Here is a 23,174-nt window from a genome sequence, read left to right as displayed (position 1 = left end):
CTCCTCCTCCTCCTCCTCCTCTCTTCTTCTCCTTCTCCTTTTTTTGTGGTGCTTGGGAATTGAACCCTGGCCTTGTGTCTGCGAGGCAAGCACTGGTACCATGAGCTACATGCCCAGCCTCTTTTTAAAATTTTATGTTGAGTTTTGGGTCTTGCTAAGTTGTACAGACTGGCTTTGACCTTGTGATCTTCCTGCCTCGGCCTCCTGAGGAGCTAGGATTATGGCATGTGCCACCCACCTGGCCCAGATTCAATGTTACTGAGAATGAATTATACAAAATTCTGCATGAGAACACAGCATTGGCCTAAATGACCCAGAGGGAAGGTGTTCACAACCCTCCTAAAATGCCTACAAGTGTTGTAATAGAAAAATAAAGAAGGGGAGGGTGGGGAGGAGTTTTAAGCAAGAGTGAGCAAATGAGTTTTAGAAGTCAAGGAGCAATTTTTATAGCAATGTGGTTGTTGCTTCCTTTCCTGACATGCCTTTTTCTGGGGTGGATCTCTCCAACATCCTCCCAACCAGCTCACCTCTAGCCTGCTTCCCCATTTATACATTCCTGCCTGAACCAGAACTCAAAAATCTCCCATCTCTAACAATTAGAGAAATAAAAAAAAAATACTCCAAGATTTCATCTCACTCCAGTCAGAATGGCAGCTATTAAGAATACAAACGACAGTAAATGTTGGCGAGGATATGGGGGAAAAGGCACATTCATACATTTCTGGTGGGACTGCAAATTGGTGCCGCCGTTCTGGAAAGCAGTATGGAGATTCCTTGGAATCTGAATGGAAATAACATCTGACCCAGCTATCCCTCTCCTCAGTTTGTAGCCAAAGGACTTTAAATAGCACACTACAGTAATGCAGCCACATCAATGTTTATAGCAGCATAATATCTAAATTGTGGAACCAATCCAGATGCCCTTCAGTAGATGAATGGATAGGGAAAGTGTGGTATATGTACACTCAGCATTAAATATTACTCAGTATTAAAAGAGAAAAATCATGGCATTTGCAGGTACATGGATGGAGTTGGAGAATATTATACTAAGTGAAGTAAGCCAATCCCCAAAAACCAAAGGCTGAATGTTTTCTCTGATATGAGGAAGCTGACTCATATTGGGGATTGGTGGGGAGCATGGGAGGAATGGAGGAACTTTAGAATGGAGGGAGGGGATGGAAGGGGGCATGGGAGAAGGAAAGACGGTGGCATGAGATGGACATCATTACCCTAAGTACATGTATGAAGACCCAAATGGTGTGAATATACTTTGTGTATAACCAGAGTTATGAAAATTGTGCTCTATATGTGTAATATGAATTGAATTGCATTCTGCCATCATATATAAAAAATTAGAATAAACAATTTAAAAAAATCTCCCATGAATTCCCTATTGAGAGGGGCCAGATTCTGTGCTTTTCAGCTTATATTCAAAGTTGTCCCCACCCCTCCATCAGGACTATAATCTACAGCTGTCTCTGTCTGCTTGCTGCTACTCTAGCCAGATCCTTCAGCCTAGCCAGGGCTTCTGGGCCCGCAGTAACACTGTACCCGTGCAGTCTTGCTCCTGGACCGCTCCTGCCTGCTATTCTGCCTGCTCTCTTTCTACTCTTCACCCTCTGTCCCCTGAGGCTCCGCTCCATTTCCAAGAAGCTTCCTTGCCCACGTGGGGCCTCAGACACTTCCCTTCCTTGGAACCTCATGGGACCTGCCATGCAAAAGCGCTTCTACTGCCTAGGGTGGCGTTTTCCTACAGGTATGCCGGGGTGGGGGACATCTAGATAGGTTTATGGATTGCTTGTCTCAGAGTCTAAGAGGTGACAGCTTACAAGGAGAAAGGGTTCAAGGAACTCTTGGATTTGTATCATTCTGGCTACCTTGTTTCAGGAGGCGGGATGATTCAGTTGAACCAGCCTGAAATGGACCAAGTCATGTTCTTTAACCAAATTAATGGAAAAATACTTCTCAAGGCAATCCTGAACCAGTTCAATACGATGGAGTTTTCTGTTTCACTCTCACTTTACACACACACACACACACACACACACACACACACACAGAACCCCTCCAGTGATATCTCTGGCTTAATCAATCTAGAAATATGAATAGTATCAAAAATATCCCTGTCAGATTGCAAGTGACTCTGGGGCTCCACGTGCTGGCTCCCGGCCAAGCAGCCGCTATTCTGCTGGTAAGGCACAGTTTAAAAAAGGAAAGACTTCCACAAGCTCAGAATGCGTGGTGACAGTCGAGGCTAAGCCCTTTCCAGCTGAGTGCGTGGGGCATCTATTCTGGCATCCCGGCCCCCGCCCTGTGTCAAGGGGGGAAGGAAGTGAGAGATCAAGGGCCCGGCCCTACCTGGCTGCTGGAACATCAGCATGTTCTGTGGAGAAGTGTGGACAGGCAGCGAGCGGGTCCTTTGGACGGAGCTGTGGGTGCGGCTGGGCATGCTGTTGCTGCCACCGGGGTTGGCGAACCAGAGGTTCTAGAGAGAAAGGCAAAGCGGGGGCCCGTTAGTCTAGACACTCTGGGGAAGAGAGGGGTAGCAGAGCCCCAGGCAGAATTCAGGAGGCAAATGTCCCAGGAGAACTCTCCTAAGTTCTGGAGGAGAGCTGGCAGGCAGCCTTGCCACCTGCACATTCACAGGGAGAGGGTGTAAGTTCCATTCATTGTATTTCCCCACTTGCTCATTCCCAGGCCTGGCTCTAAGCTTCTGCTTAATCTGGCCACCTCTCTCCCTCACTATCTCCAAAACTTTTTTTTTTTTTTTTACTCCATGTGTTGCTTTTTCCTGCCACTTTCCTAGGAACTGGGGGAGTTCTATAAATGTTTGCAACAAAGAGTACAAACTATTTCAGGCTTTCCTTTGATTTTTTCCTTTTGAGTTACTTACAATTTACTCCACAGTGAGTGGGAGAAAAAAAAGAACCTCTCAGCTGGCAATGCACTGGCCCAACTCAGCTTTGTGTATTTGGGTAGTGATATCCCCTTGATCAGGGGGGTGGGGACAATGGTCACAAAGCGGGGATTTCTCAGACCCTGGACTGATTCTCTTTGAGAGGGAATCCACCCATCTCTCCTAGAGTGGTTTTCCTATTTTTAAGCCAATCGCTTACCCCTTAGTTTCACATGAGAACTCAGAGCCTCAGACCTGCTTGTCTCTCTCCAATCTCAGTGCCAACCTGTACAGCCTCACAGGACTGGGGTCACAGGCAGAAAGTAAGGGCAGGGCCACAGGACAGGTGAGTTCTAGATCACACAGCAAGGACCTCTGAGCAACCTGGCCTTCACCATCTGGGAATGTGTCCACTCTCTTGCTAACAGCCTCTCTCAGAGTTAATCTGTGAAATCTCCATCACAACTGGGGCCATGACAAAGGAGCTGTTTGTCACACATAAAAAGGTAGAGAAAGCTCCTTAAATGTTCAGGGTCCTCTGGAACCTGGACCTGAGAAGTGACAGATCTGTTGGAGTGGGCCAAGGATCAAGGTAAAGAAGAATTAGTTGGGGCACATCTCTCTAAAGGCCCTCATCTGCAGGGTTCCTGAGGCTACAGTGTACAGGGCATCTTTAGCTCGGCCATGGGGTTGCTCTGTCTCCCAGAGAAATAACCTGAATAGTGCTGGTTGCCTGGGTGGCATGGGCTTAATCATCCCTCAGCTTAGCTCCTGGACCTCTCTCCCCACCCTGGATCATCTGGAGGGAAGTCCTGAAGTCTCCTGCTCTGAGCCTGGCCCACCTCCCTACTCCCCGGGGCAGGCAAACCTGTCTTCCTTGTTTCATGATGGTAGGGTTGGCTGCGGTGTGGCGCTGGTTGGAGCCGACGAATCCACTTGTGCCCAAGAGGCCTAGGCGGGCAGAAGGGACATTCCGAGAGGGGATCTGGTACTGGCGTGGGTTCCGTCTGCCCATTCCGCCGCCCACAGAGCCAGCCGTCGGGAGGGAGTTGGACTGCCCAAAGCCGCGACTAGAACAAGGAAAAAGAACCAGGAGACTGTCAATCATTCTTCAGCCTTCCCAATCCCAGGCTACCAGGGGGGCTGCTCACATTTTGATAGGTAAGAGGTCTGCGGGGGAGCTCTGTGCTGGTGAGGGTCTAGGGTGATAGCACATGACCTGTCCTGGCACTCATACATCGCTCTACAAGCCTCACCGCAACCTTATAAAGTAGGTCACTATCCCTTTACAGCCAGAGGTATGGAGCTTCATTTTGTGAGGGCCACAGAACCAGCAGGGGGCAGTGCTGGAATATGAGCCGGGATGGCTGAACTAGGCACTGTCCTGCCTCCTTCCAAGCAGGTCTCCTCCAATGTCTGGTGCTGTGGACAAGGGCACAATGCCTTTCAAAAGGCCACAGTGCAAGAAAGTGGCATAACCAGCACCAAAACTCCTTCCATCATACTATGGTCCATTTTCCATCTTTCTCTCTCTGCAGCAGACTTGAAGTTCAAGGGAGGCCTGTGAGCCCTGCTGAGTTGTAAGCTCTATGAGAAAAAAGTGCCTGTGTTTCTCAATCCTTGTGATTGAGAAGTGACCGTATCAGCTTCTGCCATAGGAAATACTAGTTGAAAGAATGAGTCTCTGCCATCATGCTTGTCCCAATGACAGAAGGGGAAGAACTCCTAGGTTGAGAGTAGGGATATGAGATGACAATGTGTCTAAGTGCCCTGGATATAGGACACCCATGTGCCATAGGCCCTCCTTGTGGTGTGGGCCTTGCAACCGAGAGGCTCCAGGCTTCTCCTTAGTCCATGTAGGAGGCTGTTCCGGCTGGGCCGGGTGAGCTAAGAACTCATTTTTGCCACCATGCCTCAGGTTCTGGGAGGTTACACAGCAGCCAGCAGGGTTTCAAGAACCAGCACATTCTTTCCAAGAGAGTCAGCCTAAGTCGTTCTCTATGGTTCAGCAGAGATGCATTATCTCCAAAGGCCACTAGATGGAGTAGACTCGCATGTCCAGCTACACTGGGGAGTTTGTACCAAGCCTGTGAGGGGACTCCACAGACAGGCTTGACGTAGGTTAGATGGTGGAGGAGGGGGGCCACCAAAGAGTCATTTCCTGAGCAAGAGAGCTGTGTGTGTGTGTGTGTGTGTGTGTGTGTGTGTAGGGGGAAGGGTCTTCTGAGCCTGCAGCACAACAGATCTCAGAAAATGTTTCTCTTCGCTCTAGAATTCCAAAATTTTCTAGGGATAGATGGGGCAGGGAAGAGAATTCCAGACTTGTGTGTTTCCACCTCTAGGCTTTTGTGGCCAAGGGAAGTATTCTAGATTCTGGTCAGAAGTTCATCTAAATGTGGAGGACGGCGATGCTTGGGGGTTCTTGATCTCTCCCCTCCCCACCTTTTAAAAACATAAGCTCAGAATTTTTTATCTGAAAGAAGAAATTAGGGCCAGGAGAGGTGGAACTAATTTCACACTCTGAGGTAAGTGACAGGTGGAAATAAGGATCAAGTGGGTTTTTCATGTGTTTGTTTTTATGAAAATCAGTCCTTTGGTTTCTGGAGTCAGAATTTTGGCCACCTGGTAGATGATTCAGTATTCTGCTATGATATTTTTCCTTATTTAGTGTGCATAGCTTTTTCTCACTTTCCTTTTTTGTTGGATTTTAGAAAGTTATTTCATATGCAAAACACAGCAGTCAATGAGTGTTGCTAAAATGATGTGTGTTTCCAGGAAGGCAAGGCTGTTCTTGAGCAATATAACAGCAGAGGATGCTGTTAGGGACAGCCACCAGAGAAATGAGGGACCTCGGGACTCCTAGAATTAGGTCTCAGCTGTTAGGGAGAGGAGAGCTGAGCCCAGAACATTCTGGGAGTAGGATGTGATGATGGGGGAGAATTCGACTAAGCTGTCATTCTTCAGACCCTGCTACAGTGTCCTTAGTAGGTTATGACAAGGCCAGGGTTGCCGCTGCTGGCAACTGAACGCTTAGGCTACTGAAGATCTCTAGGCTTAATGAAATAATCATGCTTTCTGGGGAGAGAACAAAGTGACAAAACTAAGTTTTCCTTTCTTATTCTCCTCCTCTGTGCATCTGTGCCCCTCCTTCTCTCTCTTTCTAAATCTGATTTCATTACCTTGAAATGCATGAAAAGTCTTTGATAAAATAACATTAATAAGAGGCAATTAATTTGGGATTTGTGATAATTCAAGCAGGGGCTGGGCTGCAGTTACCCTCACATTATTGGAGAAACAGGTCTTCAAAGCAAATTAATAGTATAAAAAGATCCCAGAGGAAATACTTAGGAGAACAAATATTTTTCCAGGGTTTTAGCGACATCCATCTACAATTGATGATTGAATTCATTCTTTCATCAAATCAAGAAAAAGAGGACCATCAGGACTCCAATCTGGCAAGCTTTGCATTATTCCAACCCAAGCAATAGCTAGTTAATACTCTGGATGGTTAAGGTTAATGCCCCTGCTCTGTCCCGAGAATCAAGGATGTGGATCAAGGACGAGCAGGGCTGGCAGAGGCAGAGGATGAGACTTTGGGGGAAGGAACAAAGAGCCTATCTTTCACTTCAACCTCTGAAAGTTGTCTTCTTGGATCTTGCTTCCTTGGGGCCTAGAATTGCAGGCAGGGTCTGGAGCCTCCTTTCCCTTACTTGGGAGAAGATGCTGCCCTTAGAAAAAGGGAGGATGAGGAGCAGGCCTTGCGTTTCATCTGGGTCACTGGGAATCCTCAAGAGCACAGAGGTGGTCTAGCCCAACCCAGCAGGGCTTGGCAACCCCAGATGGCTTAGGGCCAGGAAGCTGGCAATAGTGTTCCTTTCTGCATATCGGCCTTAGACCATGAGAGTTGCCTGGCTCAGCAGTGGTGAAGAGCACTAATCCAGGGCTGGCGCTGTCCTGCTTGGTCCAAATCCTGAGTGCCCCTGCCTACCAACGCATATGTAAATTGGGGTTAATAATAGCAGCTCTATCTCATAGGGTTGTTGCAGGGATGAAATGTATTGATATTTTTAAGTGCTTGGATACCACTTGGCACATAGTACGTGCTAAATAAATGTTTGTTTAATAAATAACAGTGCTATATGCGGGAATGTGATAACACTTTCATTTTAAAATAAATAGTTCATGAAGACTTTTGCAAACTACAGCTGGCCTTACCTCCCTTAAATAATACAAAACAGTGATGTTTGAAGGCACACTTATGCAAATAAATGTCCCGCATTTTAACAACACAGAGCTTCTATATATACACTGAGAAATGAGATGCCTGTGCACCTAACAGAACCTGTTAGTTGCAAGGGAAGACATTATCTGTTCATGTTTTTGAATGTAAATAGAATGTTGATTCTTTTCAGGATGTTTGTATTATCACTTCCCTAATTCCCAACGAGGCCCCTACCATTGTTCAAGCATTAACTCACTCCCCCCTCCCATTAATTTCTCCTGTAAGTTTTCATTCCAATTCACTTTTAATATGCAATTTTGGATTCCTCAACTTAAAGTCATATTAAGGGAACAGGTTCTAAAGCACAACCAGGCTTATTTTTAACTGCATCCAAGAAGCTGAAGTATTATGAAATAAAAAATCAAGAATGGTACTGCTCCACTATTAGACTGCAGCTCAGACCAAAATAGACTAGCACTTGGGCTCTTCACCCTGCCACCAACTATAATTAGCTTGTCTGCAGCTAGAAGGGAGATAAAAAAAAATTGCATACCACTTAAGGTACTGCTGGAAGAGCCCATTTTTGTACTCTTAGACCCCCTTTGTGGATCAAGCACCTGCGTTTTGCTGGCATTCATTAAGTCGTACCCACTCTCCCTTCCCAGGCTTGTCTAGACTAATATCATTCTAACAATGTAAATTGAGTTACAAAAGCTCACATTCAGCTCTTCTTCTGGGAATGCTCTCCCTAACAGCCTTTTCCCAGCCCCACCTGTTTAACGAATGCGATTTGGAACTCTGGAAGTCCCCACAGGGAAGGAGTGACGCCCCGCCATATTCCTGCCCCAGGAACAGAGGCAGCCCGTGGGACCCCGGGGAACCACCGTGTATCACAAAGAGTGAAATCCCAACATACTTTCTTTGCTGTCGATATCCTGATATGTCTAGGAGGGTTTTCCGAGGGAAAGACCGAAAGAGCTTCTGCACCTGCTGTTTCCATGACAACAATCTTTTTTTCTGCGTCTCTGTGAATGCCTGCAGAAACAAACAGGACTTTTAAATGGGTGACGCAGCCTGACATTAGAGGGAAAAAACATGCAATTAATAAGAGAAAACATCAGTGTCTCTGTGGTTGCCTTTTCTTCACCTGTTTTCACCCTGGTCCAAACAACCATTTAATTTGGGAGCCACCTGTGCTGAAGATTCAAGTTATTTGGCATTGGAGGCACCTGGTAAGGTCCATGCATTAAGCTGTTGACAACCCTCATTTTTGGCTGCATTTCTGGCAGGTGGTACCACCTTCCCCTTCTGAAGTGTGGACTTGTCTCTGAACCCTACTCATTAACCAAGAATGAATTGCAAAATTGATTGTTGAATACTCCGGCTTTTGCAGGTTCCCTGCATTTTCATAATCAATGGAAATTCTAAACCACTCCAAAAATCAATCTGCTTGATGGTGTGTGGTGACCCTGGAGTGATCTGTAGGGCTTCAGAGAATGGAATAGATGTTCTGCGTTTTAGAGCTTTGCTGGGAAATCTCTAGTTAAGCAGCTCTATGCCCTACAAAAAGTCCTAGGACACCTAAACCTTGGTCATAGTTTAGGAAAATAGGTAGATATGATGCCCTCTCAAGACTTTCCTAGTAAAATTAGTGTGTATGGATGTTTGGCCTTTGGCCCCACAGTTTGTATCTACATCATGTGTCCTTTTATATAAAGTCTTTGCACTCACCACAGTCCAGTGTCATGAGTCCCCAAATGCAGGGCCTCTCAAATTCACACTATATTAAATCAGCCAAGGAGACTATCAGATGTAGCTTCCTAGGCCCCTTCCCACACTCCAGAACCTCACTGAATAGAGTTGGAAGGTTGTCAAGGGAGCTTGAGTTTGGAGCAAGTTCCCTGATGATTGTGCAGGTAGAGCATGGACACATGGTGGTCCTAGATGGTGAAGACCTTACTTAACATACACCATTCAAGTACCTGGAACTGTGGCCTAGAACGCATGTGGTGGGGAATCCACCTGACTTGATTGATCAGCAGAAACGATGATAGAGATAACACTCCCAAGTCGTTTTGTCAATAAGGCTTGGAAGCCTTTAAGTAGTAATAAAATATTACTTAGATTAACGGACTAAATGACAAGTCCCCATAAAGGAAACAGATTCCTTTAATGAAGAAAAAAAAATGAAAGCTTATTATTATTTTTTTCCCCCCTGAGGAAGCTTAATCTTTTAAGGACCTAAACACAGGAGAACTGTGGGCAAAAGTAAAAAGATGCTATTCACATTATGGTAATGTGACAGAGGGCTTGCAAACCCCTCCCTCCTGGGTGATCTTAACCAGATGCCATGGGACATATTCACCAAGGAGGGCTACCTGACTTGAGCCCTCGGTGCCCCACTGGAGTTAGAGGAACACGGCTAGAAGGGAAGGACAGGGTTCTCTTCTATGGTGTCTTATTTGTGGGTGATGCTCACTGAGTGTCCCACAACGCGCGCGCGCACACACATACACACACACACACACACACACACACATGCAGGCATTTCTGCTGGATTACTGAAAGGAGGGGATAGATCTGCTTTTGCCCAGTTGATTCAGCCAAATGTTGAGGACACAAGATGCAGCTGTGCTGGTCAAGGTGACTTGGGGAAGAGAGTCTAGCTCAGGGGGTCAGAGAAGGGCTCTGGATGTAGATGACTAGGGCATGAATCCCTTGCAAGTTCCTCTACCCAAGACCAAGTTCCTTCCAGAAACTGAGGGTAGTGATACCTTGCTCAAAGGGCCACTGTGAGGATGAAATGAAACAACATATGGAAAGTACAGAGAATATCTCGAATGATTCACTACATGCTGCTCCCAGATGCTATAACCCACCCTTTGGGGTGGTCTATGCATGTTCTTCACATTTGACATTCAACAATGATCTTTAGGCTCCATCAGCAGCACAAATCAAACAACTTCAAAGTCTCGAACCTACAATACTGAGCTGGTCTGGAGCCAGCCTGAAGGACAACTGGCCTGAGCATCCAAGGAGTAAGTGGCCCATTTTATAGATGTCCTTCTAAGGATATCATTATGTACATGACATCTCTCATGGTGGCAAACAGCATCCAAAAAGATGAATTATTTACTCCTCCACAGAAAAGTCAGCTTACTCACTATTGGGGGTGTCAGGCTCCCTTAATTTGGGGCAGAGAGAGGAGCCAGTCCCTTGGCAGGGCTGGGTAGAGGGTGCGGCTGGGTCTTCTCAGCTGGGAAGCATCAAGCCAACAAGCCAGAGCTAGGTCCTGGCTGGCTCCAGGGATTTCTGAAAACTGGTTCCTGTGCCTGAAAAGTAGTGCTCCATTATAGGGCGTCTGCTAGGGGCTGTGATGCATGACATCTCACCACGACCCCCTTCACTGGCATCTCTGGTTGGGCTGGGGAGCAGCTGCCTCTGTCTGGCAGGGAAGAGAAGATTGCATGCCTACAGGCTACCCAGACACCACCAGCCAGCCAGTTCCGAGTCCCCGGTCCCTGTCAGGCCCAGACCCATAATTCTGTCTGAAGGAAGATGACTGTGTGATGTGTCCTACAGTCTATGTGTTGGATGAAAAGGCTCATAAAGGGACAAGAACCCATCTTCCTGGAGCCACTTCATGACAGCAAGTCCAGAGAAGAGGGGAACCATAATCCAGGAATCAAAGTGCTCTCAGAAGTAAAATTTCCTGCGCTTCCTTTTCTATTCCAGGAAGTTGGAAGGGAGGGCTCCAGGTTTTGTCAGCACCTTCCCCTCTTTTAGCTGGCTGAGGAACAGCATGCTCTGGCTGTGAAAGGGAGCCCTGTCTCAGGAGCAGCCTAACTGCCCCAGATGCAGGTGTGCAGGCCTGTATCTCAGCGGGGGCCTCCCAGGGAGGGTGTGTTCCGACCACACAGAATGACCCCCAGCTGTGGAAAACCATTCAGAGCTTTTGCACTCTCTCAAACTAAAATAATAACAAAAAGCCTTGAATGACATTTTCCCTGGCAAAGTACAGCACAGGCCCTTCCATCCTGACATGAATTCAGGGTAGTGGACGTGTCACAAGCTCCTTCCTTCCCACAGGAAAAAGGTCCCTTTTAAGCAGTCAGCAGATGAGACCTCACAGTGCCGTCTTTGCATTGGGTCACTTGGGGCTGCCAGGGAGGAAAGGGGGAAAGAAAAATGAGAGTCAAGGGTGCCCAGGGAGGACATGAAGGATGGCAGGAAAAGTGAGAGGCCTCAGGCCGACATTTTGGGGCTGCTGTAGACCAATTAGGAGGCTCACAGGTTGTTCAAAGAGGCAGCTGGAGGATTCATTATTTTAGTCTCATGGGCTCATCAACTGGAGGTGAGGTGGAAGGCACCGCCTCCTGGCATATCTTGAAGTCTCAGCGCTGAGGGTGGGTGTGGGAGAGGAAGCAGAGTTCCGGTTTGCTTTTTCAGAAGTTTAAATCCTCCCAAACCCACCCATGAAGGTCCTCCTCCCCAAGACAACACAGAGCTCTCCAGACACCACCTCTGCCTGAGCCCTTGTCACTGTCTTACTGAGTTTTCACCTCAGCAGCTCTGGAGCTGGCCTGGGGGCTTCAGCTTGGAGATGCTCCTCTGAGGAAATGCCCTGGTTTCAGCTCTGGGTTAGGTGCCTACCATCCTCTCTGAGCTCCAGGATGTGAGGGGAGGATCTTATCAAGGGCTTTATTGACATGTATGTGATGACCTGTTTTCTGTTTGTCTCACCTCACACCCTAAGCAAGAGGCAGGGCCCTAGGCACTCAATAAATTTCTACAGAAAGAATGAGTTATAACATCCTTCAGTGTGATCTTGCCTTTTCTTCTTTCTGTCATTTTTTTTTTTTTAAACTAAAAACAAGGGCAGTGACAGGATTGGAAATAGTAAAATTGGAAATAGTTGGGGCTGTGGGAGGGGCCTTGTCTCTTCCTGAAATATACAAATAAGCCCTTTAGGCTTTGGCGATCATTAGATAGTGCCTGGATGCTCTGGGGGAACCACTGCAGAGGAAAAAAAGAAAGAAAGAAAAAGAAGTTTTTGTGTGTGAGCCCCCAACCTAGGCAGCTGACGGTGGTGCTCACATTGAGACAAAGGGCTTTGGCTGGAGTGAATGGGGCACAGAAGAGCTCACACTGCCCAGAGAAGGCACCGTGAGGATGGAGGTTTGAGAGTGACTGGGATGAATCCCGGGGAAGACTGTGCACCTGCATGTGAGGGAGGCAGCATCTGATCATGGACATGGCCGAGGCCCCTGAGAACTGAAGAGAGACTTTCAATGGTCCAAGGCCTGTCTGGCAGCCTGGAAGGTGGGAAGCATGAATGGAATTGGGGAATGGACCAGGCCAGGCTGCTGTGCTGGGCATTTTCTCCTGGGTTCTGAATGCTGCCAAGCAGAGGTGAGGAGGCTCGGGGGCTGTTTAACCACCAAAATGAAAAAAGACCTCACCACCCTAGGTTCTCTGGTTCTGAGTTTTCTGTAGCCTAGAGCTTGTCTCTGTAACTCTTTGTGCATGGATGTGTGTGACCAAGGAACCACTGGATGCCAGGATCTGAGGCCCAACTCTTCCTCCCTATGTTTCCACCAGCCCAGACGTGTCCAGGAGTCTGCCCAGCTCTGTACATGAAAACTGCACTCTGACAGTGCGGTAGGCACAGCCTCAGCTGCCTAAGTCCTCCTTCCAAAGGACATATGGCAAATACAGTTCCTATAAAAACCACAGTCCAAACAAACAGCTGTCAATCCACACACATATACAAACACACATCCATTATTTATTTGGTGTACTTTCTCTCTCCCTCTCCCTCTCCCAGTTTCCCTGCACTAAAAGGCAAAATGTTTCAACATGCAATATTAAAAAGACTTGAAAACACCCAGGGGCTAGGTGGCAGGGCTCTGTGTCAACTACCCAGGCTTGGCCACTCAGGGATTCTTCTGGAGTCAGGAGTCCTCTCAGGCATTTCCCTGACAGCAAAGCTCTCATTCGGGGTGAATCTATGGTAATATAGAGCTGTGTCTGGGTTTGAGGCGGCTATCGCCTAGTTCTGCCTGAACTATTACTAATGACCATCCACCCCTCCCCAAAACAATTTGTTGGAGACTAAAACAATCATATCACAGAAAATTCTGAGAAGAATTTCTAAGCAATGAGGACAAGAGGTTGGTGAAACCAGTCACTACTCACCTCATGAATTAGACACTTGTCTATGAGCTGTAAATAGGAGCTTATATTTTCCTCATCAGGTCTGGAGACCAAGAGCTGTGTGCACACTGTGAAGGAAGGAGGAGAAAATGATGATGGTGATAGATTAGGACAATGCACACCCTCTTCTAGCCTCAGAGATCTGCCTCTGATTTCCTTTCACGACCAAGATCTTGAGAGGTATGTGTGCCTGTGGCTTTACGTAAAAAGGCCAGGAGGCTCCTCATTCCACAGGAGTCAAAGGCTTGGTCACCGCTGGAGCCCTCGCCCCGAGAAGCCCCTTGGGTTAATTCCAGTCATACCATTCTATATTAAGCCTTGTGCCATCAGCCGGAGACACGCACTCGGAGACACACACTCGTGATAGGAAGAACAGCAGTTTCCTGAGCTCGATCCTTGCAAGTGGCTCTGTATGAGGGGGCTTCAAAGCACTCAAAGTCCTCTGATGCCGTGGGAGAGCAGCCTCTATCGTTTTATGAATGAACCACACCCTTCTTTGCCAGGTGGAGAGGCAGTGGTGTTTGTGGAGGAAAGAGTCTGGCACCTCCTTTAGGCTGCGAGGCGTGTGGGTGTGCACAGGAGCCGGAAACCTGCCACTCAGTCACTGGAGGGTTATTTTCTCTAAATGGTGCCTGCATTTATACACACACAGGTTTACCTGCACGCCCAAGGAAGTGCTAGTGAAGATAGAGCAGTTAGTCTGCAGGTAGAATACACACAGGCACTGGGCTTCTCATGGTCACATATGGTGGCCACTCTGCCCTCATCCTAGAGGCCACAAGGGCTTTGGCTTTGCAAGTGGCATTTTCAAGCCACAGTGGCAGGTCAGAAGTAGTCAGTCAGACAAGCAAGGGTATCTGGCACTCAAGCAGATCAAGATTGAAAACTGGGCATCATATTTGGTTTCTTCCTCTTTCCAACCAATCTGTCACAGAATTCCATTTATTCCACATCTTTTTACATAGGTTTTCAGTACAGCATCGTGAGTAATAACAAAAACCTCTTCATTAATTGATAGGGAGAGACCCTGATAAACAAACTATGGTTTGTGCATACAGTGCAACAGTATACAATCTTTAAAAAAAGAATGCAATGGTGCTATTTTAATTGATAGAAACATCCAATGCATTTGCTATTTAAAAAAACAAGTTGCAGAAGAGAAGACCTGTGTGTGTAAACATGGACATCCACATGCTTATACATGTTGATAAAGTTTCTGAATGGACATCCCTGGACTTTACAGTGACTGTTGCTCAGGAGGAAGATAGCAGAGCTTGGGAGAGGGGTTGATTTTCAATTTTCATCATTTTAATTTGAGCATGAATTTGGTTCATAACTTTTTATACCGTAGTTAAAATGTAAACAGAACCAGAGGAGTGTGGGTCTCCTGAGGGCTGAGCCCACCCTTGACCTCCACATAGGATGGGGTGCTGGACCACATGCTCAGGTGGCTGCTGCCCCCCATGAGAGGTACAGAGAATGAGGGTCTACCCTAGCCATCGAACCCCAAGGGAAGCCAGGAGTCCTTGCCTTCGGAATCAGATTGCTATGGATTTGTCTTTTTTAAAGGACTTTCATGGGTGGGAGGATGTTTCCTATTGCAACTACATGGCTCAGTTGTCTAACAGTGAAAAGTTGGTTCTTTAAAATGGTCTGAGATATAGGATAATAAAGGGGGGGGGGAAACGGTTTCTCCTTTCCAAAGAAAAAGAATGCTATCTCCACATTTTTAAAAATAATCAAGATTTCCTGTGAAGCATCCCATCACACACAAATTATTCTAATATTGGACATTTTTAAGAACATGGACATAAGGGTCTGAGCCCTGAGAAAGGCAGAGGGTAGTCTGGGCAGCATGGGTGCTCTTACCCAAGGGTGATGCCATGAATTCCATCCTGCCCCACAGACATGCACGCAGCATGGCCATGGTGCACTTGGACAGTCCACCGTAAAGCAAGCTGCAGAGACTAATGTCATCCCTCACTTCTCAGGCACCCACCAATAGCCAAGCACTGTGTCACCTGCAGGGTATTTAGTAGCTGTGAGAAATGGTCTGACAGTGCTGCATATTAATGGGGACACAAGTCAAGCAGACAGACAACTGCAATCCAGTGTGAACTGGCCTAAAACAGAGAGTAAAGGGGCTTTGGGGCTTATGAGAGGGATACCTGACCCAGTCCAGGGGATCAGGCAGCCTTCTTGGCCCAGATGAGGACTCTACCGAGACTTGCAGGATGAGGCATAACATAGGTGAAGAGAATGGGCTGAGGGAAGGAATGTTCCAGGCAGTACAGATGTGCAGGTTATACACTGCCCAAATGAACTCTGAAGTGAGGGCCTGCAATGCGGCATCCACTGGGATAAGATGCTATTTTGCATTTATCTTTCAGGCTTACATGGACTATTAGTGGCCCAGGTCCCAGACAGAGGGAAAGGAGGCACAAAGGCTCAGAAATAAGAGAATACATAAGCTTCTGAAAACTCAAAGACATTTCTATTTGGAAAGAATGGAGGTGGCGAGGGCAGTGGAGGCAGCCAGGAGAGGCTGGTGCCAAGAGAGTCCATGGGGGTGCCTTCACATGGAAGTCAAGCCTGCTCCATCTTTAGCTAACTGGAAGGCATGGCGGTACCCAGGTGGGTAGGTGGAGAAGCTGCAGAGTTCAAATCCCAGCCCTGCCTCAGCTGAGCAAGCCCAGGTGGGCTTCTTGGCCTTGTGCCTCAATTTCCTCCTCTGTAAAATAGGATGTTGAGAGGATTATGCAAGCTGCCCAGGGAAGTACTGACAACCATAGTAAATGCTAAATAACCACAAGCTCTTAGCACGAGAGCATTCTGTACCGTGGATCAGACCTGAAGGGAGGATGTAAACACAGCCCCTGGAGAAGGTGAACAAAATGGTTCTGTGCTGAGAGTTCCCCAGATCACCACTCCCTGAAATGCTTCCAGAGGTGAGGGAGGGGGCCTCTCTGTGGCTGGGCATTCTTTTTCCGGGAGCGTTCTGGGCTCTGTGCTCAGCAGCTCTGTTTTGCTGCTTTTCTCTCCTCTCCTGTTTGGATGGGGGACCAGCTGCCAAGTGGTTTGTTCCTGAAGTTTACTTGTTCAGGATCCATCCCACCTTCTTCTCCCAGGGCCCCTGGTCCAGTGGGCTCTAACGAGAGGGCTGACACAGTGTCCCCTAGCCTGCAGGGCTCAGAGCCTGGAGTCCCACTCCGCATGGCATGACCCTGAGCCACACTTTCCTATCTGGAAAACACAGGTCCCGCCATCGACGTGGACAGGCAGTTTACCCAGCACCCGGGAGCCCCTCAGGAGCTCTGCTTAGTGGTATGAAAGAGAATACCTTTCCCCATGACGCGTGTGAACTGCCCAGGCAGGTCCCCCTCTGGCAGGGGGGCGACAGCCAGCTCCCCATCACAGCTGCTCAGCTGGTGTGGCTGCAGCCCGCCGCTGGCCCCAGCCGAGGCGCTGGCAGAGGCACTGGTGGCCACTGTGTTGTCTTTGCAGTCAGGGCTCTGGCTCTCAGGGCCCATCAGGGAGGGCTGGTGTTGGGCTGGAGGCTCCCGGGGGCGTGCCTCCGGGGTGGCGCTCGGGGAGCTATAGGCCTTGATGGGAGTCAGGATCATCTGGTGCAGTTCCTGGAGGGGGATGCGCAGGCTGCCCCCCTCGATGATGTCCTGGACAGGCAGGGAGAAGACTTGTGTTAGATTCTGGGTGAGTGCCACCTGCATACCTCCCCGGCTCTGAGCTGTTTTCAGAACTCACAGCTGCTGACCTCTTCCTCAGTGTGAGCCTCAGACAAGTTTCTACTTTTATTTCATCATTCTTACATTAGCCCAGGTAGAAAATTTGGAAAATACAAATTTGTGTAGTGAGAAAAATATGTACCACCTGAAAATCCCACTGTCTACAAGTGACCACTGCTTCTCCTTGCCTTCGACACTTTTCTGCAAAATGGGTTTCTTATTTTACACTCATACCTTTTAGAATTTGTATCACAAAGTTGGGTCATAGTTGACTTTGTGTCCTGTATAAGCCTTATTCCAGATAAAGGACTCTGTTTCATGCACACCTTCACGCAGCCTGTGACACTAGCAGCACAGAGCGGTGACTAAAAGCAGACTCTTGGGGCAGATGCCCAGGTTTGAATTTAGGCACTGCTGTGTGTCCTTGTACAAATGAGTTCACCTCTCTGTCTCTCAGTTTCCCTGTGGACCAAATGAGGATAATAATCGTACCTCCTTCATTGGGTAATTGAATGATGTATTTTTATGGCTGCAGGTTATAACGCCTGCTTTGTGAATGATGTGTTGAGCGCTTCTACGCACCGAGCACCATGCCAGGCAGGGGCATGCCAGGCATGGGCATATGGTGGGAACAGCCTTTGGCATTCCCAAGGGAACTTTACATCCTACCATGAGATAGATCCATCATGCCAGGGTCTGGGGTGCAGGCCAGGGCTGACATGAGGGGAGTTCTCTGGAGGGGGTGACACTAGAAGATGTCCCCAGGAAGAAGCATCCCAGGGTACAGAGAGGACAAAGGCTCTGAGGTGGGCTTGTGCGAGGATCAACAGGTGGTCTGCAGTGGAGGAGGGTGGCTGAGGGCAGAGGCATGGGAAATGAGGTCTCAGGGGCCCCCAGGGGTCATGAAGGCCTGAGGGCAGGGGCAGTGATGTCAGAAATTATTCTAAATGAGATGGAAAATCAGGGAAGGTTTTCCAGAAGGAGAGCAACAGTTTCAGAAGGTATGTATGTTTAAGGTATGTATGCTAAAATGTATATAAGTCACATATTCATGTCTTTCTATGTTGTAAAATAAACTCGGACCATTCTGCACCTACTTGGATGTGCTGGTTGTTACTTATTAGAAAAAGGAACGTTGATTCTGGGACGAGTGACAGACAAACTCTGGACTGGCCCTGGTGGTGAGGAGTGTGGTTGGAGGCCTGGGCTGTTCCCTGGCAGGGTAGGTGGCAGGACCCTCAGCCACAATGCTGCCTCCAGTGTTCATGCAGTCACAGCTCTCCCTGGGACCCAAGAAGGACTGCCAACCAGGGCCTGGATTACAAATGAAGTCCTTTATCTTCTGAGAGCCCAGAATAGCAAGGACATAATTTTAAAAGCTTGATGCCCTGAGTACCCAAACTGTCCCTGGGATCCTCTCTTACTGAGAAAAAAAAAATCACTTGAAGATGTCATGGGATGCAAACATCAAGAACACAATCATGCCTGCACCCAAACCTTTCCAATCAGCTGAGCAGAGAAAGGAAGGCCAAGGGCGGCAGCCTTGGACTCATGTGCTTCAGTTCTGGGCAGCCACACCCTGTCGTCCGCAGTGGCCTGCTTTGTTGTTTGGAAGGACTGGGAGTAGAGTCTGAGTTGTGCCTTAGCCTCACTGGGATGAAGGTTTTATGAAGGAAGTAAATTTCTAATTAGTCACCAGAAGTGTTCCAAACCTGGCTGGAGCTACTGCCCAGTCTGTTAAAGAAGGTCTGCAGAGTCTACTGCCTTCCCTGGGCACACAGACTGGTGGGTGTGTGCTCATCATTCTAATTCTCAGCTGCCTCAGGACCAGCCCTTCCCAACATCTGGAAGCATCTGGATGCCAGGGTGTGCATGACTTCCTTGACTTTGGGCCTGGTGATCTGAGCAGGGCAGGGCACAGGAGGCAAGCCAGCTAACTCATGCTCAGGGAGTGCCTACTGCCCCTCTTGACCCAACTGTGTGCTGCCTGTGGGACTCTGGCCCTCCCTTGGGTTCCTGCACCTGTCCAACACTTGTGTTGTGAGGGTACCAAGCTCCTGCCCAGCCCGGTACTAAGCAGAAGAAAGAAAAGAGAGAAAGAGATGTGGCCCCACAAGGGGAGAATGGGTAAGCTGAGTGGGGAACATGGCATTGCATGTGTCCCTGCTGTACCATCCCTGTGTCTGCCACTCAGGTGAGCACATGCAATACTGGAGACACTGTTGACTGCCACCAGACCCTCACCTGCCCTTGTCACCTGGCAAAAAGGCTTGGTTGAGAGGAGAAAGGATTTGGGTGATGCTCAGAGCTGAACTTCAAACAGAAAACATCCATGCCCCAAGTCCAAATCTCATAAATCTTATTTATGTTTTCTACTGGGGCAATCGTGCCAAAAAATAAAATAACAAACATGATGAATAATGTCGGACACTCTGTAAAATATAACTTCCCAGGGATCATGTGGAGTTTTGTTTTGCCCCATGGACTTCAAACCACTATCTTAAAGATAACACTTAGCTAACAACCAGTTAGCCGAACCCCTGCTTATGTCAGCACCAGAGGGTGGGGGCATTGTGACCATCATGTTGCATTCCTACCTCTTTAGCATGAATCCCTGAACTCAGCCCCGAGTGCCCACGTTGAGAAGCAGGCGGAAAACAGCCTGAATGGGACCCAACCTAGCATGCTCGACTAGCTGTGGAAATTAATTTTCCATGTTGACAAGCCTCTCTCCATCCTTTATACCCAAAACATAATCCTAAATTAAAGAGAGGCAAATGAAGCTGTCCAATAACTAATATGCCCATTCAAAAGTGCCGAGCCGAGGAGCTCATTTGTAAGCAGATAATGGGGAATCTGGTCCATGGAGGCAGCAGCCCAGTGATTGCTCAGTGGATGAGTAGGAAGGAAATTCCTGTCCAACAAGCCCAGCTCTGGCCTGACTTTCCTAGGTCTTATAGAAAGGCTGGTTCAGTGCCTTTCCTGAGCATGTGACAATAACAAGGCACAAAACATCTGAAAAAGAGAGCTTTTGGCAGCCAAAGTGTCCCCAGCACTGATGTGATGTGTCCCTGGCCCCATCCTTCCTTTCATGTGAGAAGGATTTGGATTCTCATATAACAGATCTCCTGAGTCTACTTAGATCCATTCTCTCTCTTTTCCTTCATGAATCAGCTGCTGAGCCCTACATCAGCCAGGAGCTGTTCTGCATTGGAGATATATAAAAGCAAAGACGTCATCACCCTGAGATGCTGATGGTTCCTGGGACCCATAGAGTATGTTGGTGTCAGGGCAGGGAAGGAACTATGGGACAGAGAAGAGGGACCCCTGACTGCTACTGTGTGTCTCTCTGTGTACGTTGGTGCCTCAAGAAAAAAAGAAGAGTGAAGAGCACGAGGGGACAGAAAGGACAGGTGAAAGGTGCCCAGCGATGAAGCTGGAGCGCTCTTCCAGGGTGCCTTGCTAAGAAGTTTGGACTCACCTGAGTTTCCTCCTCTTAAAACAAGCATCTATCTTGTTAGCTTAGGAGGTTTGCTGTCAGGGTCAGATGCACTGATATGTGTGGAACATTTTTTAAAGTTATCAAATGCACTGTACTATACAGAACATTATTATTCTGGAAATATCTATTACTTAATGCTATTAAATTTAACTGCTGTTTCTCTGCAGCAGTTGATGAGATCCAACCTCAAGAACAAGATCTGGAAGAGTCCAAAGAAAAGGTATAGACTTCCAGAGAAGCATCTTTCTCTCTCAAAGGGGAAACAAATGGAACTAGGTGAATGTGTGTGTGTGTGTGTGTGTGTGTGTGTGTGTGTGTGTGTGTAAGAGAGAGAGAGACAGAGAGAACACACACAAATGTGGGATCCTTTCTCCACACCACAATTCCAGGTTCATAAATGGTTCCATTTCACAATCTGGAAGTCAATAGGAAAGAATAGATGATATCTCAAAGCATGTGGAGACCTTTTTTTCTTATTAAATGTTGAAAAAAATCAACGGTAACCACCATGCTGTTGCTTGTTCCTTTTCTATCAAATAGTTTGAGAAGCCTATAGCTCCATACTTGGTGTCTTGCTACACATCCACAGTCCTGATTTGTGGGTTTCTGCTTCTGTCTGCCCCCCTTTCCTGCAATTTTTCTCAACATGGCTGTAGTGACCAGTTGATGGCCAGTTCCAGGGGACAATGTTTAGTCCTCACTGTGTCACATCTATGCCACCTGATGGAATTCCTGATTCCAACATTCTCCTGTCCCTGTGGGCATGGCTCAGGGCTCATCATTATCTAGTATCACTGGGTCTTTTTTGTTTGGTATGATATACCTCAGGGCTCTTCTCACTTGACACACACATCTGGGGAGTGCCAACTACCAATTATGTACAGATGACCACAACTGGATCATTCAGATCTTGCTGTTTCCTGGACTCTAGACCTGTTCTTCTGGTTACCAACCTGCCATCTCTGAGTGTCCCACAGGCATCTCAAGACTCAGCGCATTCAATTGAACTCCCTCTTCCCATTTTAGTTCAACTGAACACGCTCTTCCCATTCCTCCTATATTTCTGTCCCCAAATGCCACAACATCTAAGCCAAGACCTCCTGATGATCCCTGAATGCCCTCTAAAGGAGGCCTCCCATCCATCTCCATCCTCACTGCCTCTGCTGTGGTTCGAGGTCCCATCAAGCCCCTGCCACAGTCTCCTCCTGAGTCTCCCAGCAGCATCGAGCTCCTGGAAAGGCTTCCCTCCAAACCTGTGCAGCGTGGCCTGCTTCTTTCCAGGAAGATTCCCCCTTCTGCCTGGGGGATGACGCTGATCACACTGTGCTGTGAGGTCATCCCAGTGCATACCCCAGAATACCCTCGAGCAGGAACCACATACCACTCACGGCCAGCCTCCAGTGGATGGGGCAAATCAAGTGCAAGTAGTTGCTTGGTAAGTGTTCAGGAACTGAATGGAAGAGCTCTGGACACAGAGCTCATCTGTGGCAACTACTGATTATGAACTAGCTTCGGGCGGGGTCCCAGCCATCTCCTTAGAAACCTGGGTTCTATGTGAGGTAAGAATGCCGGAGGGGGCAAGGGCATGGTGACAACATTTCCAACAGCACAGTCAGCTGGAGGGGTGTCTGGGGATGCTTGATTTGAATGTCACTTGCCATCAGTGGTAACAGGTGATCAACAACCCCCATCCTCAAAGGGCAGAAGAAGCAGGAGAGGCAGCCCTCCCGGCCCCAGGGGCTCAGTCCTTTGCATATACTGAGAGGTTCCTCTCCACCTACAGGCCACCAGCTCCTGAAGGGACAGTATGCAGAGCATCTAAACATTCAGGCATTCTGAAGTGAGCTCAACCTGGTCACTGAAGCTCGATTTCACCCTCTCGATGAAGTCAAACTCAGTATTGCTTTCCTCTTAGCCTTGAAAAGTCATTATACACGTGGCATCTTTTTAACATTCCCATGTCAGGGACCTGGCAGTCAGTAGCAGTCTAGTACTGACTAGAATGTGGAGTCAGCTCTATTCTAGGTGTGACTCTAGGACATAGTACATCACTGAATTATCAAAGCCTAGATGGATCAGGCCACCTGTGCTACCTGGCTGCCCTAGTGCTCTGATTTTGGCCCAAGACTGCAATAAAGCAATAGCAATTTAATCTCTCATCTCTGAAGTGGAAGGTACATTTCCTCAGCGATGGAGGTATGAATGAATTCCTGAAGGATGCTCCAGAAAGAAGAAAGGAAAAATCATGCTTCCATCCTCATGCTTAGCAATCTAATCTTTATGCAAAATAACTGCTGTACTTTTCTAACAGTAAATTGGCCTGTTGAATGTTCCCCCAAAGAGAACAATTTCTTAGATTAAAAATGGCAAAGATTAGTCAGACAAGCTTCTTGGCAAAGGAGTTTACGTAAAATACGAACAACAAAGCTTCAGGTTCACTTGGGGACCTCACTGTAATGCATTTTAAGAGCATATGTTTAATCATGGATGTGTGGATGTGCACGTGAATATGTATAGCTCCTACTTGTCTGTCCATCCAGAGGTTTGTTTTTTTTTTTTTTTTTTTTTTTTTTTTTTTTTTTTTTTTTTTTTTTT

At 47.7% G+C, this 23,174-nt stretch overlaps 1 protein-coding gene across 4 annotated transcripts in view; it reads right to left on the bottom strand.

Moving 5' to 3' along the window:
* The window catches only part of Samd4a (sterile alpha motif domain containing 4A), a 212,414-nt gene that overhangs the window by 15,718 nt on the left and 173,522 nt on the right, over positions 1-23,174 (bottom strand). For all 4 annotated transcript variants that reach the window (XM_048793328.1, XM_015480904.2, XM_048793329.1 and 1 more), the window contains 5 exons: positions 16,675-17,008; positions 13,317-13,402; positions 8,035-8,153; positions 3,765-3,966; positions 2,359-2,485 (listed from right to left, as the gene is read on the bottom strand). In XM_048793328.1, coding sequence (XP_048649285.1) covers positions 2,359-2,485; positions 3,765-3,966; positions 8,035-8,153; positions 13,317-13,402; positions 16,675-17,008 — 868 coding nt within the window. The remainder of the gene's footprint in view (positions 1-2,358; positions 2,486-3,764; positions 3,967-8,034; positions 8,154-13,316; positions 13,403-16,674; positions 17,009-23,174) is intronic.

Source organism: Marmota marmota, unplaced genomic scaffold (assembly GCF_001458135.2).
Source record: "Marmota marmota marmota unplaced genomic scaffold, marMar, whole genome shotgun sequence".
Classification (NCBI taxonomy): Eukaryota; Metazoa; Chordata; class Mammalia; order Rodentia; family Sciuridae; genus Marmota; species Marmota marmota.
Note: the sequence above shows the minus strand (reverse complement) of the source record. Positions and strands in the feature narration are given on the sequence as shown.